Source organism: Emys orbicularis, chromosome 2 (genome assembly GCF_028017835.1).
Source record: "Emys orbicularis isolate rEmyOrb1 chromosome 2, rEmyOrb1.hap1, whole genome shotgun sequence".
NCBI lineage: Eukaryota > Metazoa > Chordata > Testudines > Emydidae > Emys > Emys orbicularis.
The window spans coordinates 185,750,518-185,771,121 of record NC_088684.1 but is presented as its reverse complement, the minus strand read 5'-3'; the positions used below and the strand labels follow the sequence as shown (position 1 = coordinate 185,771,121).

General features: G+C 41.4%; 1 protein-coding gene across 2 annotated transcripts in view; it reads left to right on the top strand.

Moving 5' to 3' along the window:
* The window catches only part of FHOD3 (formin homology 2 domain containing 3), a 652,884-nt gene that overhangs the window by 498,699 nt on the left and 133,581 nt on the right, over positions 1–20,604 (top strand). For both annotated transcript variants that reach the window (XM_065398378.1, XM_065398377.1), the window contains exon 11: positions 13,683–13,808. In XM_065398378.1, the coding sequence (XP_065254450.1) occupies positions 13,683–13,808 (126 nt within the window). The remainder of the gene's footprint in view (positions 1–13,682; positions 13,809–20,604) is intronic.

The window sequence follows — 20,604 nt, the reverse complement described above, 5'->3', positions numbered from 1 at the left end:
CGGACCGATCCTATTCAACTTATTCATAAATGATCTGGAGAAAGGGGTAAACAGTGAGGTGGCAAAGTCTGCAGATGATACTAAACTGCTAAAGATAGTTAAGACCAAAGCAGACTGTGAAGAACTTCAAAAAGATCTCACAAAACTAAGTGATTGGGCAACAAAATGGTAAATGAAATTTAATGTGGATAAATGTAAAGTAATGCACATTGGAAAAAATAACCCCAACTGTACATACAATATGATGGGGGCTAATTTAGCTACAAGTCAGGAAAAAGATCTTGGAGTCATCGTGGCTAGTTCTCTGAAAATGTCCACGCAGTGTGCAGAGGCGGTCAAAAAAGCAAACAGGATGTTAGGAATCATTAAAAAGGGGATAGAGAATAAGACTGAGAATATATTATTGCCCTTATATAAATCGATGGTACGCCGTCATCTCGAATACTGCGTACAGACGTGGTCTCCTCATCTCAAAAAAGATATACTGGCACTAGAAAAGGTTCAGAAAAGGGCAACTAAAATGATTAAGAGTTTGGAACGGGTCCCATATGAGGAGAGATTAAAGAGGCTAGGACTCTTCAGCTTGGAAAAGAGGAGACTAAGGGGGGATATGATAGAGGTATATAAAATCATGAGTGATGTGGAGAAAGTGGATAAGGAAAAGTTATTTACTTATTCCCATAATACAAGAACTAGGGGTCATCAAATGAAATTAATAGGCAGCAGGTTTAAAACAAATAAAAGGAAGTTCTTCTTCACGCAGCACACAGTCAACTTGTGGAACTCCTTACCTGAGGAGGTTGTGAAGACTAGGACTATAACAGAGTTTAAAAGAGAACTGGATAAATTCATGGTGGTTAAGTCCATTAATGGCTATTAGCCAGGATTTGTAAGGAATGGTGTCCCTAGCCTCTGTCTGTCAGAGGGTGGAGATGGATGGCAGGAGAGAGATCACTTGATCATTGCCTGTTAGGTTCACTCCCTCTGGGACACCTGGCATTGGCCACTGTCGGTAGACAGGATACTGGGCTAGATGGACCTTTGGTCTGACCCGGTACGGCCTGTCTTATGTTCTTATATGTCCCTGCATGTTCATTTTCATCATCTGAGTCAGATGCCACCAGCAAAAAGTTGATTTTCTTTTTTAGTGGTTCGGATTCTGTAGTTTCTGCATCAGAGTGTTGCTCTTTTAAGACTTCTGAAAGCATGATCCACACCTCGTCCCTCTCAGATTTTGGAAGGCGCTTCAGATTCTTAAACCTTGGGTCGAGTGCTGTAGCTGTCTTTAGAACTCTCACATTAGTACCTTCTTTGCATTTTGTCAAATCTGCAGTGAAAGTGTTCTTAAAACGAACAACATGCTGGGTCATCATCCGAGACTACTATAGCATGAAATATATGGCAAAAGGTGGGTAAGACACAGAGCAGGAGACATACAATTCTTCCCCAAGGAGTTCAGTCACAAATTTAATTAACATGTTATTTTTTTAACGAGCGTCATCAGCATGGAAGCATGTCCTCTGGAATGGTGGCCAAAGCATGAAGGGGCATATGACTGTTTCGCATATCTGGCATGTAAATACCTTGCAATGCCGGCTACAAAAGTGCCATGGGAACACCTGTTCTCAATTTCAGGTGACATCGTAAATAAGAAGCAGATAGCATGATCTCCCGTAAATGTAAACAAATTTGCTTGTCTTAGTGATTGGCTCAATGAGTGGACTTGTAGGCTCTACAGTTTTAGATTGTTTTGTTTTTGAGTGCAGTTATGTAACAAACAAAATCTACATTTGTAAGTTACACTTTCACGATAAAGAGATTGCACTACAGTACTTGTATGCAGTTAATTGAAAAATACTATTTTGCCAACATTTTTATGGATGACTTAGAACAACGCTTCCTTAGCTCTCGTTCCCTAACGCCCCTACTCTACTTCCGCTACATTGATGACATTTTCATCATCTGGACCCATGGAAAAGAAGCCCTTGAGGAACTCCACCATGATTTCAATAATTTCCATCCCACCATCAACCTCAGCCTAAATCAATCCACACAAGCGGTCCATTTCCTGGACACTACTGTGCTAATAAGCGATGGTCACATAAATACCACCCTATACCGGAAACCTACTGACCGCTATACTTACCTACATGCCTCCAGCTTCCATCCAGGACACACCACACGATCCATTGTCTACAGCCAAGCTCTAAGATACAACCGCATTTGCTCCAATCCCTCAGACAGAAACAAGCACCTACAAGATCTCTATCAAGCATTCTTAAAACTACAATACCCACCTGCTGAAGAAAAAAAAACAGATTAACAGAGCCAGACGAGTACCCAGAAGTCACCTCCTACAAGACAGGCCCAACAAAGAAAATAACAGAACACCACTAGCTGTCACCTTCAGCCCCCAACTAAAACCTCTCCAGCGCATCATCAAAGATCTACAACCTATCCTGAAAGATGATCCCTCACTCTCACAGATCTTGGGAGACAGACCTGTCCTCGCTTACAGACAACCCCCCAACCTGAAGCAAATACTCACCAGCAACCACACACCACTGAACAAAAACACTGACCCAGGAACCTATCCTTGCAACAAAGCCCGATGCCAACTCTGTCCACATATCTATTCAAGTGACATCATCATAGGACCTAATCACATCAGCCATGCCATCAGGGGCTCATTCACCTGCACATCTACCAATGTGATATATGCCATCATGTGCCAGCAATGCCCCTCTGCCATGTACATTGGCCAAACCGGACAGTCTCTACACAAAAGAATTAATGGACACAAATCTGACATCAGGAATCATAACATTCAAAAACCAGTAGGAGAACACTTTAACCTGTCTGGTCACTCAATGACAGACCTGCGGGTGGCAATTTTACAACAGAAAAGCTTCAAAAACAGACTCCAACGAGAAACTGCTGAGCTTGAATTGATATGCAAACTAGATACAATCAACTTAGGCTTGAACAGAGACTGGGAATGGCTGAGCCATTACAAACATTGAATCTGTCTCCCCTTGTAAGTATTCTCACACTTCTTATCAAACTGTCTGTACTGGGCTATCTTGATTATCACTTCAAAAGTTTTTTTCTCTTACTTGATTGGCCTCTCAGAGTTGGTAAGACAACTCCCACCTTTTCATGCTCTCCGTATGTGTATATATATCTCCTCAATATATGTTCCATTCTATGCATCCGAAGAAGTGGGCTGTAGCCCACGAAAGCTTATGCGCAAATAAATTTGTTAGTCTCTAAGGTGCCACAAGTACTCCTGTTCTTTTTTCTATTTCTTTTGTTTATCTTTTTTACAGGTCAAATATTTATAATAAAAATAATATAAAGTGAGCACTATACACTTTGTATTCTGCGTGTTAATTGAAATCAGTATATTTGAAAATGTAGAAAAACATCCAAAATATTTAATAAATTTCAATTGGTATTCTGTTGTTTAACAGTATGATTAAAACTGCGATTAATCGCGATACATTTTTTTAATTGCAATTAATTTTTGTTAATCATGTAAGTTAATTGCAATTAATTGACAGCCCTAATTTAAATGAATTAGCACTCATGATAAGTGCCTGATTGACAGCACAGAAAATGAGGTATTGCAGTCTGTGTTTTAGTATGTTTTTGTTACTGTTAACCTGCTGAACTTTCTTTGTGCTGATCTAGGTGATTTTATTGTAATTCTCCAGGATGCTTAGTTGTTGGCTTTTCCTGGAGAGAAACTCCTTTCAGGCTAAGTGAAGTGCAGAAGTTTTGTAAGGGACTGTTATTCATGTGACACCAGCTTATAAAGGCCAGTTTACTTAGTCTGCACTCTTCTAAATATGGACTTAATTCCAGTCCTATAGTTAACCCTTCTACTCTGGGAATCCGATTTTCTCACTGACTGACAAAGACAAATGAAACAACCAAAACTACTGTAATGCTCTACATCCCTTGTTCATAACTCGATGAGAACGATGATGGTATACTTCATTTCACACAAGTTACATACAAAAAGTCCAAGATTTTCAAAACTGTGTGACTAAAATTAGGTTTCTAAATCCATATTTAGGTCCCAGTCCTGTAACTGACTCCACACAGACTCCAGAGTCCATATGGAATCAACAGTAGGTACATGGTCTTATGCACCAGTTATGTGTCCTGTATTTCATATATGCCGAGCAGCCAGCAGCTCCGAGGTACACTGAATCAGAGTGCAGTCTTACCCCAGTGAAGTCAATGGGAGTTCTGCCATTCATTTCTGTGGGGCAGAATTTCACCCTATTTGGCTATAAATAAATTTGTGAACCCAGTTTTGAAAATCTTAACCAAAATCTGTAAAATCAATACATGAAGTGTAAAACTGATACTTATCATACTGATTTATCTTAGCATGTATTTTGTTTCTGTTTCTGTTGTAATATGAGGCATTTTCTCTTGTAAGAGGTATTTGGCAAAGTCGATCCAAAAACCTCCTGATGGGAGTTAACAAACCTTACAGGAAGCGCCAGATTGTGCAGCCCTTCCTCACACTGGGGAGCACTTACTCGGACAAATAGTTTTATGCCAGTGGTTCTACTTAAAGAAAGGAGTGCTCAGCAAAAGGGTGGTTGTACATTGAGATCCTAATTTTGTAAACATGCAGCTCTTCTGATTTCTCCTTTGTGAATGAGGCAGCCTTTAGGATAAAATATTACTTCAGATGAAGAGGGTAGCCTGAACATTTTTGCCGCAAGGTTCAGCCAGTATATGCCAAAATTCACCCAAGAGCAAATATTTATGGCAGAGTTAAACCCCCTGGGCAAATTAACATGTAAATGTAATGGTTTGTGAAAGAAAACACTGACAGCGCCACTATAGTTAAGGAATTGACAGTGTAAACCATTACACTGTGATCTATGAACCATGGTCTGAAGCCAGCTGCTCTTGTACTTCTGGCTGGTACAGGAATTGCAACAAGTGCAGCACTGCTGTGATAGGCATTCCCTCTTAGCAGGAGGTCAGATGTTGGCAAAGCTAATGCTCAACTGGTAGCTAGTTAGGTGAAGGAGGTAAGAGGAACATTCTTGATTGGCTGTTTTTCATGCTGCTTGCTCTGTGTCATTTGAATTTTTGAGGTCAGGGTAAAGATAAAAAACGGACTGCCCCATCTAGTCTGATTCTAATTATGCTTCTGTCACCAAGGCACCTTAGTATTGGTTAAAGACAGCTGCCCACTGTGTTGATGTTGCATTCTGTATGCTTTGAGAATAGTTGAATGCCTGTCTGAGGTTTCAGAAAAGGGTTTCAAATGCTGCCATCTTCTTGCAATATTAGTAGATCAAGCTTTGAATATAACATAATCAATACAAGTGCAACAAATTTTGGACTTGATCCTTGCTTCCATTGAATCAATTGGCAAAACTCCTCTTTGCTTCAATGGGATAGAATTTGGCATTTTTAACCTGGATAGTTTATATTAAGATTATTGTACTTTTCCTCAACAGTGCCACTGAAACCCTTTTTTTCCCCACACTAGCAGCATTCAGTTTCCTTCTGACTCCAAAATATACTAATTTTAAAAAGACAAACAAACAAAAATCCACAGAGCATCCCTCTAGAATTTAAAAAAGAGAAACCTTGCAACTAGAAAAGTGAGTGGAATATGAGAACATTAGAAATTTCCTTGCCATTTGTGGTGTTGCAGTTCAAGTGATATCTCTTTTGTATATAACATACATAATGGCATTCTTCAGTAAGTCAGATGGAGAACTGGACCAACTGCTATAAAGAATGAGAAACTGAACTAGAAATCCTTTAAAAATTTTCCATAGGTATATTATTTGAGAGGAATGTAATGTAGCTAATGAGTTTATATTTGGGCTATGGTTTATAGTGGGGCTTATTCATGACGTGTAATATTCATCTGCCAGTCTGATCTCTGAATCAAAACTATGTATCTTATGCAATGCTAATGATTCCCCATTTTTTCATTAATGAATGATTCATATAACAGCATCTTATAACTAAAATTTTTAACTTCTGAGGAGTTCTAAACTGTATCCTGTTTATTTTTTTATTAGACTTATTTTTAACTTGGTGGTTTGCATCCTTAATTTTCTTGTTAAATAGGTGCCTTTCAAATTACTGTCCGCTTTTCAATCAAAATATTTTATTTTTGGCTTTTAACATTATGACACTTTGATTCACTGGGTGTGGTGCTTTAAGCCAAAGTGACATAGTTTAATGCAAAATAAATTGACCGTTGCTATGATATGGGAGAATAGGATACACAAGCCTCTGTGGGGGTAGCACTGCAGCAGTGCTCTACCTAGGTCTAGAAAAGAAGTGAACAGTCTTTAGGATTTTTTTTAATAGATATAAATATGGAAAACAAATCCATGCATTAATAATCCCTTTGTGATAACATCAGTATGATTTTTAATGTCCTGGATACTTAAATACTTAGCTAGTGCAACCAGTGCATTTAACGGTCTGCAGCATGCTTACACATTTTTCGATAGATTTAGTGTGGGTAAGATGGTTTCTCATGTCGTGCCTGAACTACTTCTGTCTTTTTTTCCCTTCCATTTCTAACATGATTGGGTTTGGTGTTTTGGGGCGACTTATCTCTTTTTCTCTTCCACCTTCTCTCTTTCTATCCTATTGCATGCCTCTTTCCTTGGTTTGATCTCAGAGAGGAGAAGGAGTATGAAGAAGAGGAAGAGGAGCAACCAGTCACAGAGCCTAATACTGAGGATGAGGGGGAGGAAGAGGCCAGTAGGCAGGTCAAACCCAGGTACCGGGCTTCAGTGTCCCTCCTCTCACCTTTCCTGACCTCACCACCAATATTTGTAGCATGAATTCACCTTACTAATTTATAGTACTCAACTGTCCTGGAAAACGTATTCATACTTTTCATTTTAAAAAGTACCTTAGGAAAAGGCTTTTGAATCAACAAAGTCTTGTTCGTATTTATGACAATATCTAAATGCATTTAATTATAAAAATCCAATGGATTGCACACTAGCTACACTCATTTGATTCAGAAGGTTTAACAAGCAGAGCTGATGATGGAATTTTAAGCATGTGCCTAATTTCATCCCTTTCAGCAAAGCAATTCATCGCATGCTGAAGTACTTTGCTGAGCTGGGGCCTCTGTGCACCTCTTCCTGAGCATCCTTTATTAGTGTTTCCGTGATCCATCATCACAGACAGAAATGTGCCTTTTTCATGATTATAATTCTTTTTATGAATCCAATATAAAATATTACCATTTCTGGAATATTGCCAACTAGTTATTTTAGAATTTTTAACAAATTTTGTAGGGGAAAATACTTAATTGAGGGACAAAGCTGGACACAGGCATGCATTTGCATGTGTATATGTAAACAAACTCTATCTATCAATATTACACGTTCACATGTAATACTTTCCATTTGTTTTCTGAGATTCATATGGATTTGGCCAATGGTAACTTTATCCTAATAAATAAATCAGAAAAAGAAAATATGCTTTCTCTTCTAGACAGCCATTTGATTTAAGTTAAAATGTTTGGCTCTGCAATTCTGCAAAATGAGATTGGATGTTTTTTTAAACTTAACCACACTCATACAGACTTCTACAGCGCTGAAGGAGGAAAGGAAACTGTTTAATGTGCAAATTCCAAAGAAAATATTGTAATGTTGTTATTAATGTCTTCCAGTCTGCAAATCTAACCAATGGCCTTCTGAAAATTTAAAATTAAGTGATAATTTCCTCAAATCCAATGCTTAAAAGTAATAGCTAAAAACTCAAGTTATTTAATTACCTGAATATAAACCAACATTATGTAAAGAGGTGTAATTGAGGAGTCATATACGGCATGTTTTGCGCTTATGTAACTTTCATACTTCTAAAATAATATGTACTTTGATATAGCTAGAGTGATATTCAGATCGTTGTTTTATCACCCTTTAACTGCCTTTGTAAAATAACTGGGTGTGACCTATGCTCTGGAAATTTGTTCTAGGGCACTTTGTAAGGGATTATGGGAATATATTGGTCTATGGACAGGTGATTCTTATCTGGCACAGTAGATGAATGTTTCCAGGTTGCCGAGGAGATTGCTGTTATGAGAAATTGGGCCTCAAAAACACAAATTGTTGCTCTAGTCCAATCGAGTTGGTATCTTCACTGTTATTTATGACAGCAGATTTGAGGTGGAAAAGATGGATGATATTAGCAGTTCATAATTCTCTATGCAAATCATTTCATCCTCTCTGCAAACTCCTGTAATTTCATGATTATCCATTACAAAATTACTGTAGTGAATGTTATTTACTGGGTGAAATCCACTCCAATTTCACAAATGCCAAGTACTCAGGTGCTACACAGTTGGAGTTCAGAGGGATGGGGTGATGAAATCAACCCACTAATCTAGTGACCCAGCTCAGGGCTGCAATGCCGTCCCCGTAGTTGCTATTCCAGCCTAGGGCTCTGGATGTCAAGGCTAACAGACCTGCACAAATGCAGATCCCATGGTTCCTTGCCTGTCCTGCCTCTGGTCCTCCTTTATTACAAGGACACTAAGCTATGTGGTGCCTATGCAAAGACCCCTTTCTACTGCCCTTGGAGCACAGGCATCTATGCACAACTGATCTGCTTGCAATTTCCTCATACAGCCCCCGTGTAGTGATTAAATGGGGTAGAAGCCTTGTGATGACACTCTTATAGTGAGAACTGTCATGGAAGTACTTAAAGAGGTACATAAGCACACCGATAGCACATTGTTTTTAAATCCACTGTAGGGTTTTGTTTTGATAGAAGAATACTGATTTGGGTCATTTTGGGTTTCATCTCTGGTAAATGAGTTTTATATAATAATACCTGCTCTGATATAGTGCTTTGTGTCAGTAGATCTCCACATACTTATAAAAACATGTCATATCAGAATACAGGGTGGTATTGAGATATCAGGTCATTAGATTTGGGCATACATCATAAATTACCTGTTCTTTGGGCTAGATCATCCAGTATGGTAAGGCTGCTTTTGGGCTTAACTGGCCACTTGAGGATAGTATAGAGAACTGTAGTGGAAAAGACTCATGAAAACTAGATTCCAGGTTCTGAATTTCCGTGGGTTCAATCCCTTCCCTTCCTCTAAACCAAATCTGAACATTCCTCATTCTTTCCAACCCTAAGAAGAATCCCTCTAGGACACAAAGCTTTGAGCTTCCTAGCTTTTTAAAAGTGATGGCAATTGACTACATTTGGGAAGTTGTTGTTTTTGTTTGACTCTGCTGGACTTTCCCCCCCCTAACTATGTGATCTTTGATCCCTTTTCTCCTTATCCTGCTGTGCCTTGTCTCTCTTTCCCTCCTCACCACACCCTCCCTTGCAGTGAGAGCCCAGACGTAAACCAGGTTGCAAATGAAAAGCTGCAGAATGAGAATCAGAGTTCTGATTCTTCAGCCGGCTCAAGTGCAGTTTCTCAAGCCAAGAGGCCTCCCTCATGCTCTAAAGCCAAGAGTCCGTCCAGCAGCTCATCTTCTGTGCCTGATTCATCTGTCTCACTCCATTATTCTGTTTATTCATCACCATCCTCTCCTGCATCAGTCTCACTTAACTCCTCCCAAAATTCATCAGCATCTATTACTCCAAAGGCATCTCCAACTGTAGAGAAATTGCCTTATGTACCACATAGCCCTTTTCACCTTTTCTCCTATGACTTTGAAGAGTCTCCAGCAACTGTTACAGAAAAGGAAGCAGAGGTTATCAGGGAAAACAGGTAGATTTTATACAGCTGGCATTAATTTTTAGATGAATTAAGAACATCTTCTAGAGTTTTATTGTACTGTTTACATGCTGTCTGGGTTGCATTGTTTCTAGAACATACTGTATTAGTTTTAGTCATGTAAGCCTATATTTTAACATGATTGATTCTCTCTCCTTGGTCTTCGATACTCTTATTTCATCCTGTTTCTCTTCAAGATACATAGTGAATAACTGGCCTGTTCTAAGTGACAGTAAAAAAAACATGATCAACGCATCTTTTGGGGAAAAGGCTTATGGGCATCAGTTTTGCTTTCATTTGTGTGGTATAATTTTCAGGAGTAATTTCAAGGAAATCATTGGCATTATACTGATGTAAAACCTGTGTGAGATCAACATCAGGTCATAGAAATTTTAGGGTGAAATCCTGGTTCCGCTGAAATCAATGACAAAACTCCCATTGATTTCGTTGGGGCCAGGATTTCACCTCCAATGCTCTTGCATTGCAATGCTTAAGTACAGATACAGCCATAACTTTTCTTTCTGCAGTTTCAAATTGTCTGTCACAAGAGCAGGGCCGCCCAGAGGATTCAGGAGGCCTGGGGCAAAGCAATTTCAGGGGCCCCTTCCATAAAAAAAAGTTGCAATACTATAGTAACATGTATTTGGAAATGTAAAAAATAACCAGTGAAATACATTCAAAAATTAATTTTTGAATGTAATTTGAAAATACATGAAATACATTATTTAAAAACATTAAATGCTTTAATGGTATGTATACATTTGCAATTACATAATGGGCTGTCACTGGGTGATGGTGATGGTTGGTGCCAATGGGCTGTCGCTGCCTGGGGGTGGCGCTACTGTTGCCCAGGGCTGGGTGGGGAGCTGGGCTCTGGGTCGGGGGGTGCCCGGCTCCGAGGGGCTGGGCTCGGAGCTGGGGGTCAGGGCTGTGGGCGGGATGGGGTCAGGGGGGTGTCAGCCTCAGAGGAGCTGGGCTCAGAGCTAGGGGTCAGGGCTGTGGGGGGATGGGGTCGGGGGGTACCCGGCTCAGAGGGGCTGGGCTCGGAGCTGGGGGTCAGGGCTGGGAGAGGAGATGGGGTTGGGGGGTGTCCGGCTCAGAAGGGCTGGGCTCGGAGCTGGAGGTCAGGGATGGGGGGGGATGGGGTTGGGGGGTGTCTGGCTTAGAGGGGCTGGGCTCGGAGCTAGGGGTCAGGGCTGGGGAGGAGGGGTGGGGTCAGGGGTGCCCGGTTCAGAGGGGCTGGGCTCGGAGCTGGGGGTCAGGGATGGGGGGGGATGGGGTCGGGGGTGCCCGGCTCAGAGGGGCTGGGCTTGGAGCTGGGGGTCAGGGCTGGGGGGGTGCCCGGCTCAGAGGGGCTTACCATGCCACTTACCCCCTCTCCCAGAGCCTCAGCGAGCCGCGTCCAGGAGCTCCTGCCGCTCGGCCCGCCGGAGCTCGCAGCCCCGCCCCCTTACCACATGGCTCTGAGCGGGAGGAGCTCAGGCCACGTGGCTGTAGCACTGTCCAGGGCCGCTCCTGGACATGGCGCGCTGAGGTGCCGGGGGATGGGGGAAGGCGAAGGCAGAGGCGGGGGGAGCCTCCAACATTCTCGTGGGGGCCCCTGCGGGGCCCGGGGCAAATTGCCCCACTTGCCCCCCCACCCTACCCCGGGCGGCCCTGCACAAGAGATGTATAATAGGTTTAATCCTAAATAGCTATCATCTCAGTGAAAATAGGGAAACAGCCATACTTTAATTTAAAACTTCCAGCTACACACTGGAATGACATTTAATAAGCCACTTACAGTATTATAGGTTTATAAAATAATTGATTATTTGCAACTCTTTGAGGTTTAACAGCCGATTAGTGGTTATACTGCCCTTACTGAGCATAGTAGTAAATCCTCAATGCACATGTTTTCAATAAGCAATTGGTAAATATTTTGCATATAGTAAAAGTCTTAGCAAATAAAATATTTAGGTTTATTTGGATTGTTATTTTGTTATGCAAAATCATTAAGTCTGACAAGTTACTACAGATTCTTATCCCCTACTTACGTCTCTGTATTATATGATGCTTACTGAAAGTTATGCAGATTTTTATCTTTGTAGTGGGATAAGGAGTGGATGATCTTCACTTTCATATCCAAGCTGACATCATTTGCTTCTGACAGACTACAGATGCCAAGGTCTCTCCCTTAGTTAGTGTGCTTTGTAGCCCCCAAACACTCTAAAAGGAATTGAGTTATACTATTCCACCACTCAACACTTGGACTATTAAGAGCACTTTCCTTTTTCAAAGGATTTTCCCTTCCCGTTCACCAGGATCATTTAAGCTTCCCAACATCCCATGAGAGAGATGTAAGTAGTGTTATCTCAATATCTTAGATGTAGAAACCGAGGCAGAAGAGTGGTTACTTGCTCACAGCTACCAATTTAATCTGTATCAGAGTGAAGACCAGTGGCAACTTTAGGCCTATGTGACCAAAGAGGACCTATGCTATACAGACACATAGTATACAAAGCCTTACAAATAGGTGTTTGGGCATGCTTTAAGACATGCACAATTGGTATGGGTATGGGGATATGGAGAGGAAATCCATTCTGTTCATAGCAAGGTCCCTCCCATAAAAGATTCCTAGCTTAAATTTACTCTAACTGTATCACTCTAGCCCATGGCAATCAGTACTTCAGGTTGTAGCCCAAAGAATGAAATTTGGACATTTGTATAAAGCAGTTTTCCATAAGCAAAATGATAGGAGTTAATCTGAGCTGAAAAAGACACCTAGGTTTTCAAGTAACATGCCTGAATGAAGTGAAATTATGCAGTACTAGCATTTTGAGGGGGAAGAGGAGTGATAAAATAAATGGAGTATAGTTAATCTAATGAGCTGTTAAAAAGAAAACGACACTATGCTTTTCTTTCATGAAATTTTGTCATTTGGGTGGGTTGGCTTCCTGGAATAATTTAACTACCATCTGGCATACAGTCCCAATGGAAAAGGTGCATCTCTTCCAAAAAGTAGAAAGAAAGGTTAAAACTTTTCCAAAGCCAGCACCCATGACATGTCAGTTACATATGATGGTGGAGCGGTTAAAAGACACATGAAAGCTGTGCAGCTGCCTTTTCTGCTCAGTAGAAAAGCCAGGATGAAAACATTGATACTAAGGGCTCTGGGGAGGTGACCATTCCAAGAGCCCTGGAAACAATTTCTCTTTGATCAACAAGCTAACATTGAAGTCAAACATTTTTTTTAATGGAGTGAATGGATGGTAGAAATTCCTAAAGCTGTGCTTCCAGAGACGCGTCTTTTTTAACTGTGGCTATGATTTTTTACAGACATCATAAGAAATGGCACATAAGCTATGACTTAGGTTGGGAAAGAAGGGGTGGGGAAAGAAAATACTTCATGTTTTAATTGAAAAGAATTTGGATGCTTTTCATTTACAGCAGAAACATTAGCCAATCATTTGAGTCCATGTTCTGACAATGCCTGGGGAATACTGGTGTTTTCCTTTATTTCACTTGGAATGAATACTGCTGACATTGATCTTTTCGATTTCTTTCCTGGTGGTTGATTATCAGCTCCCAAACCAGCTAATAAATTTCTGAGTAACTGAGCAGTCAGTTAGGTATTCCAGTGAACAGCTGTCACTTTAAAGGAACATTGTAATCCTTCTTTTAATCTCCATACCAGTAGTTTAAAATGTACAATATTAATTGTGTCCTTGTTATGGGTTATATTAAAATGAGTGACATGCTACTTTTTTTCAAAGGTGGGGATGTGGCTGAAAGTTCATGGAGTTCTGGGGTACAACATCCTTTGATCCCCCTTATGAATAGAGGGTTTGCTGCCACATGTCTGCTTGCTGATTATTTTCTTTCTTTCTCTTTGTCTCTCCTTTTCTCCGCCTGCCTCCTATTCTTCTGGTAACTTCAGAAACAGTAGCTATGGCAACAACTCTTATTCCTCTACAAGACCTTATTCTGGAATCAGTGCACCTACCACACCCATTTCTCGTTATGGGACAACTCTGTCACCACCTCAGGAGACCAAATCTGAAAGGTTCGTAAGAAAGGCTTAGTAATTAAATCTGCATTTTGAAATTATCCCTGCATATAGAGGGTAGAGGAAATAATGGTTGTGTCTGTATATGTCATTGTGTCTGAATTTTAAACATTTGTGCTAGTCAGATCTGTTTTAACATTTATAGATAGAATTTACCAAAAGCAAGAAAAATTTCCTCCCTCACTCTTTCTAAGTGGATTGTTTGTTGTGTTATTTTTAATGGCCAGATCTATTTCCATCCCATCGCTGCTGCTTCCATCTAGAATTGTTGCAACAGAGTTAAGTACTTGAAGGCTTTTTACAATAAATTTTATTTCTCCCAATTTTTTGAAAGATTTTACACAATTCTAGTTTCATTTACACTGAGGCAAATTCAGAGTAATGTCATCAAAGTCTAAGATGTCCAAATTTCCCATGGTATAATTTTGCCCCGTCATTTTCTTGAAAATGCATCATTTATCTTATTGCTTTTAAATCACAAGCAAAATGTTTTCCATAATATATCAGGGAGACACATACTAACCTACCAACTAACTTTAAAAAAAATCAGTCTATGAGCTATCAAAATACCACGATGAATTATGGTCCACTGAGGTATGTAGAAAAAATATAGAAAGAAAGAATGTTATGGATAAGTGCAAGAAATTCCACTTGGCAAGAGGTTTAGACCACCAGAAATTAACTGACTGTTACTGCTTGAAAGTAAACGACAACTCCAAAGGCTATCATGCTGGGTTAAAGAGGGAGAGGTAGGAGATTTTAATTATGCGGCTGTCAAGACTGGTTAACCTTAAATAATTTCCAACAGGGCTTGATGGGCTCAGATTCACATGTTGCCAAATTGGCCTTTAATTCTTCAAAAGCCTTCTGCAAGTTAGCAGCTTACAGGGGCCTAGTTTACCCTAAACCTCAACTCTAAACTTGGCCATTAGCCTCTGTTTTGGTTAATGCAGACTCTTGCTCCTTCTGGGAATTTGTTCAAGCTTTTTACTAGCCACTGTACCTGTGTTTTAACATATCAAAGTATTTTCCCCAGGGTCTTTTGTCTATGTGCCACTGAATTTACATTTCCAAGTCATCTTTTGAGTTTAATTATTTCCTCTTTAATTTTCCTTGGTGTTCCCTTTGTTATATTTTTAATTGCTTATTTCACTGAATCTTTCCACCGTCTGGTGTAAGTGGTTCCACAGTGTGTAAGTGTTTCCAACCACAAGGTATTGATTTAATCCTGCTTTCAAGTGAGTAATTTCATTAAATATACCCATGGTGAAAGGCACAATTTTTCATTTGCTCATCTTCCTATAGGAACTTGGCTGGATTTATCTTTCGCAGTCTGGGTCAAATCATTGTCATGTGAAACCAGAACAAAAGACTCCAAACAATCACTGTCACTCTTTTATCTCTTAGAAACAGAGATTCAAATCAGACAAAGTTACAAGTATTCCGGTTCTTTTGAGGTTTTTGATTAATAATCTTGTGTAAGAACAATTGTTTTTGTTCTCCAGTTGCTTGTTGAACAGATTTAATGAGGAAAGTTAATACTTGTCTTGCGTATGTAGTAGACATTGAGATTAGGGCTGTGAAAAACTTCCATATCCACCTGAAGCTAGGTCAAATTTGGAATTAGGGTTCAATGTAAAAGTGACCCTCGGAGGCCTTGTCTTGACGAGGAAGAGTGGTCCCAGTGTACTTGTGCTTAGATTACACGTGCTAGCTCAGTCAGACCCTAAACTTGACCTTTTCCTGTTGCAGATGAAGAGTAATGCCTTTAGCTTGATTTTAGTAGATCGAGTTGAACCATAGGCACTAGCATAGACTACTTCAAAGATTTAAAAGCAGCTCTTTTATGAGTACAGTTTAGAGCAGTAAATTACTGCTAAACAGGAGTTGAATGCAAACATTTCACAAAGGGAACATCCCTTCATTTCTGTCCTGTAATTACGTGTGTATTTGTGTCCATATATATTATATGTAGGTCTGTAAAATTAGGCCTCTTTTGAGTCCAGCAGTACAGAACTCATGAAAGCAGAAAAATATGTAATTACATTTTTAAAATGAAAAAACTAATAACTTAAAATAACACATCCATGCATAAATGTTATGACTTAAAATATACCTCTGGACCTTCCAGCAGTAGAATCAAGCCCTGTCCCACTGGGACATGGAGTTATCTCCTCTTTCCAATGGCATAAATCTATTTCTAGCCCTATCAGGCATTAACCTGTCTCTAATGCTGGACTGAATATTGCCCATGATGAGAGTAAATTGGGTTGGGAGGAAAAAGAAAGTTCTGTATCAGGATATCCAAAAATACAGTGGCCCTTTGAAGATGCTCATGAGTTTGAAATGTTAGAAGCAAACCTTGGGCAGCATGCAAGTGGTTCAGAGTATGTGATGAATTCATTTTATCTCCTGGCTCTGCAATTCATCACATGGATGTCTCTTCTACATATGGCATCTGTATATTATAATTTCAGCAATAAAAGCAGGATTCAACCCTTCATTTTGAGACATGATTACACAGGTCAAAATTCATCCCCTTTGAAGAAAATTATGCAACAAAAATCTCTCTTATCTCTAGGCACAAAATACTAATTGTTACCCTTCACGAAACATTCATTTCTTTTGGGGATCTGGCTGTGGAAGGGCTGCACAGATCTGCAAATGTGAAACCCAGTGGTACAAATAGATTTTAACTCTTACCGGTATGGCGACTCATGAGAGGGACACAAAGGGGGCGACCAGCTAAAGGGGGAGCATGTGACCTCCCCACGTGACCCCCCTGTGACCTCACACGTGACTCCTCCCCGCCCTCAGCCCAGGGCCCCCGCACTCTCCCCATCCTCTCCCCATCCCACATTACCTGGGTGGGGGGCTCTGTCCTCCTGCTGCGCTGGCTCTCCCTGGCATTCGTCTGCTCTTCCTGGCAGCCAGGCCCTGGAGCCACTCCTGTATGCTGCCCAGTGCAGCACAGCAGCTGCCTAGAGAGTGCCTAGGCAGCATGGCTGGAAGAGGAGGGGCTCTAGCTTTCCAGCTCTGGCCCTGCCCCTTCCTCTTCCCGCCTGGGCCAGGACGGTCACTTGTAGAGCCCTGCGCAAATACAAATATATACCCGTGGATGCGGATAGCCGCGAATAGAAGTCAGTATCCGCCGAACCGCAGCGCTCTCCTGGGAACCGCAGTGGTGAAAGAAGCAGAACGTGGAATCTGAAGAGCAGGAGTGGGTAATATAGCATGGATTAAATTGTCAAAGAATAACTGATTTGCACAGAAAGAATAACTTATGTTTATGGGGACCTGCCCAGCAAGGGCCTGAGCACCCTGGCCTCCATCCAGCAAAGCACTCAAGGTTAGCTTTCAGCCTGTACTTAAGTGCTTTGCTGGTTTGCAGCCAGAGTGCCCAGGACCTTGCAGGATGAACCCATAAAAGCCTTTGAGGGAGTGTTACAGATCAATGTGATTATCCTGGATTTATGGATTTTGTATGTGAACCTCAGGTGGAGGTTAGAGTTGTGAAATGCATGTATCCAACAGCTTCCTTTTGTCTGTTGAATGCACCACTTTGTATGCAGTTATTTCTTGAAATATTTTAAGCCCCCAGTTTGTTATGATGTAGCATACACAGATTTTCAGGGTTTGGGATTCAACTTAAGTCAAGCACATGATTTCTGGGTGCTCTGCTAATTCCAGGTGTACACACCATGTTACTCCAATGACAGGTCTACTCTAAGCAGGGCAGAATCATGTTTTTCTTATGGAATCGTAAAATTCATGACTTGCAAAGATGCGCATGGAGGGATCTAAGGATGGAATTTTGCTCATTGGACAGTGGGCTGTAATGTATGTTACACTAATCACCAACCAGTTAGTTCAAAGTACCATGGAACTTTTCAGTGAGCCTGTCATAAATATAAAGGGAAGGGTAGCCACCTTTCTGTATACAGTACTATAAAATCCCTCCTGGCCAGAGGCACAAAATCCTCTTACCTGTAAAGGGTTAAGAAGCTCAAGGAACCTGGCTGGCACCTGACCCAAAGGACCAATAAGTGGACAAGATACTTTCAAATCTGGGGGGGGGAGGCTTTGCTCTGTCTGTTCTGTGTGGCTCTTGTCGGAGACAGATCAAGAAATCAAGCAATCCAACTCCTACAGAATTAGTAAGTACTAGCAAGGGAATGCGTTAGATTATCTTTTGTTTTGGCTTGTGATTTTCTCTGTGCTGAGAGGAAGGTGTATTCCTGTTTTGTTTTGTTTTTTCTTTTTGTAACTTTAAGGTTTTGCCTAGAGGGAAATCCTCTGTGGTTTGAATCTGATTGCCCTGTGAGATCATCTTCCATTCTAATTTTACAGAGGTGCTTCTTTTACCTTTTTTCTTTCTAATAAAGTTCTGGGTATTTTTTAGAATCTGACTGGTTTTTTTAGTGTCCTAAAAAACCCAAGGTTGGTCTGTGCTCATCTTATTTATTCTCAAGCCTCCCCAGGAAAGGGGGTGTAGGGCTTGGGGGGATTTTAGGGGGAAGATAGGGCTCCAAACATTTAGGATGTTTGTTTGAATCACTTGGTGATGGCAGCATTTACCTAATCCAAGGTACAAAGGAGAATTTATGCCTTGGGGAAGTTTTAACCTAAGCTGGTAGAAGTAAGCTTGGGGGTCTTTCATGCAGGTCCCCATATCTGTACCCTAAAGTTCAGAGTGGGGAGGGAACCCTGACAGACCTCCATCTGAGGTATTCCATGTGAGATTATGTAAAAATTTGAAAATAAAAGAAACTTGATAAGAAGCAGATGCTATTAACAGTTAATTCCAAGGTGAGTTTTCTGCTTTCAGTTTATGGTTTCAGAGTTATCAAAGGACTGCATAAATGATCTCTATATCCTTATTTTTTATATCATTTAGGGGAGAATTATCCAATAAGCACTTCATATGTGATTTCTGATACAGTTTATCTGACCTTAAAAAACAAGAAATAAGGAGAGAAGCATTAATCTCAGTGCTATCTAGCATGATTCCGTCTGAGTTTGATTCAGTTTCAAAACTTTGGCTGCATTTTGCCTATGAAAACGAGAGCTACAACTTGAGTTTGAAAGAAAAGTCGTTGACATTACTGTTTTTAAAACCATTCTTTTCCTAAGATCAGTACTGAACAAAAACATTTGTATAATTCAGTGCAATAGTAACATTGTTTGTGTTTAGTTCTTTTTTGGGTGTATCTGTGATTGTACAGTGGAAAGAGAAGCTATTTGAATTTGTCGGTTTGTAAATTCAGCTGCAAATCTTGCCAGCTCTTGCTTGAAAGACTGTTCCTCCATCCCATTTCTCTGTACCCCCTGTGGATAGCCATGTTTGTGAAGTGCATATTACAGCTATGGGGGATTCTGGTGAAGGAAGTCTAACCGCAGTGCACTCTATGTTCACCATGTGACTGAAAAGAAAGGGATATTGGCTCTTTTACTGCTCCAGTTTGTGAGTGTAATTCCCAATGCAGAAGAAAGTGAGACACTCTAGACTTCCCCTTTTAGACTAGAGTAGTGTTCCCACCCTTCATTTCTTCCTCCACCAACAAACCCCGCCCTCTCTCCCAAAACCAGAAAGCTACATCAATCTCGATTTCATAAGCCCACCAGTTCAGCCAAAGCAGGGCAATACAATGTAACTGCCAGAAAGTAACAATATACACTGTTCTCTCTGTACCTCTAATTCCACTTTTTGATTGTGAAGAGAAGATGTTTGTTCCCCTCCCTGTATTTCTGTTTTCTTTAGTTGGGCTCAGGCCTTATAGGATTTTCCTGAAAATGAGCTCCTCAATCTAACAGGGCCCTCCTGGGTATGACTGCACAGCGATTAAACAGGGTCAGCTGACTCGGCCTCACAGGGCTCTGGCTGCAGAGCGGTAATATTGCAGTGCTGCTCTTCGAACTCAGGCTGAGGCCTGGGCTTTGCGACCCTCCCTCCTCCCCCCCCCCCCCCCCGCTCCGTGTAGAGCCCCAGAGCTCAGGCTCCATCCCAAGCCTGAATGTCTACACCACAATTTTACAACTCTGTAGCCCAAGCCTGAGTCAGCTGACCCCCAGGCCAGCCACAGGTGTTTAATTGCTGTGTAGAGGTACCCACACTGTTTTCCTTGTGATCTCACCACTGGAGTCTGAAGGTGGGTTTATAATAGGGGGAAAGTCATGCCCTTGCTCTAAAAATCAAGGATGGTTAACTGGTGACCCGGGGGCTGCATCCAGCCCACCAGATCATTTTATTGACCCACCCATAGGTGGCCAGTGAAAATATTATTTGGGGGGGCGGGGTTGAGTAGGGGCACAGCCACAGGTGAGCCTGAGTGGGCTGTTAGCACCCAGGCCCACCCAATTCTGAGCATCACGCACACTGCTTGTAGTGAGGTCGCTTGCAGGGAGTGTGGAGCAGAGCAAAGCCAGGACTGGAAGCAGGAGCCCCTGTGCTGAGTTGCAGTGCCACTCAATGGCCCAACCACCTCTCTGTCACTCACGTAAGGGAGGAGGCTCTGTCCCACACCTCCTGACTCTTGTTGCTGTCATTGGTTTCCAGTTCCCACCGCCAAACTGATTGTGGCCAATCCCTCCTCGCCCAGCGTGGGAAGGTCAGGGTACACCTCTACCAATGCAGGGACAGTAACCAATGCCAATAGACCCTTCCTGAGCCCCCTCCCTGCTGGCATGACAGAGGGGCAGCTGACCAAATCTGAGTGTCATTGTGACCTGGCACACGGGTCGTGCTGCTGCCAGTCCCTGCCTCTGCTTTTCTCCACCATGGACACAGACTCTG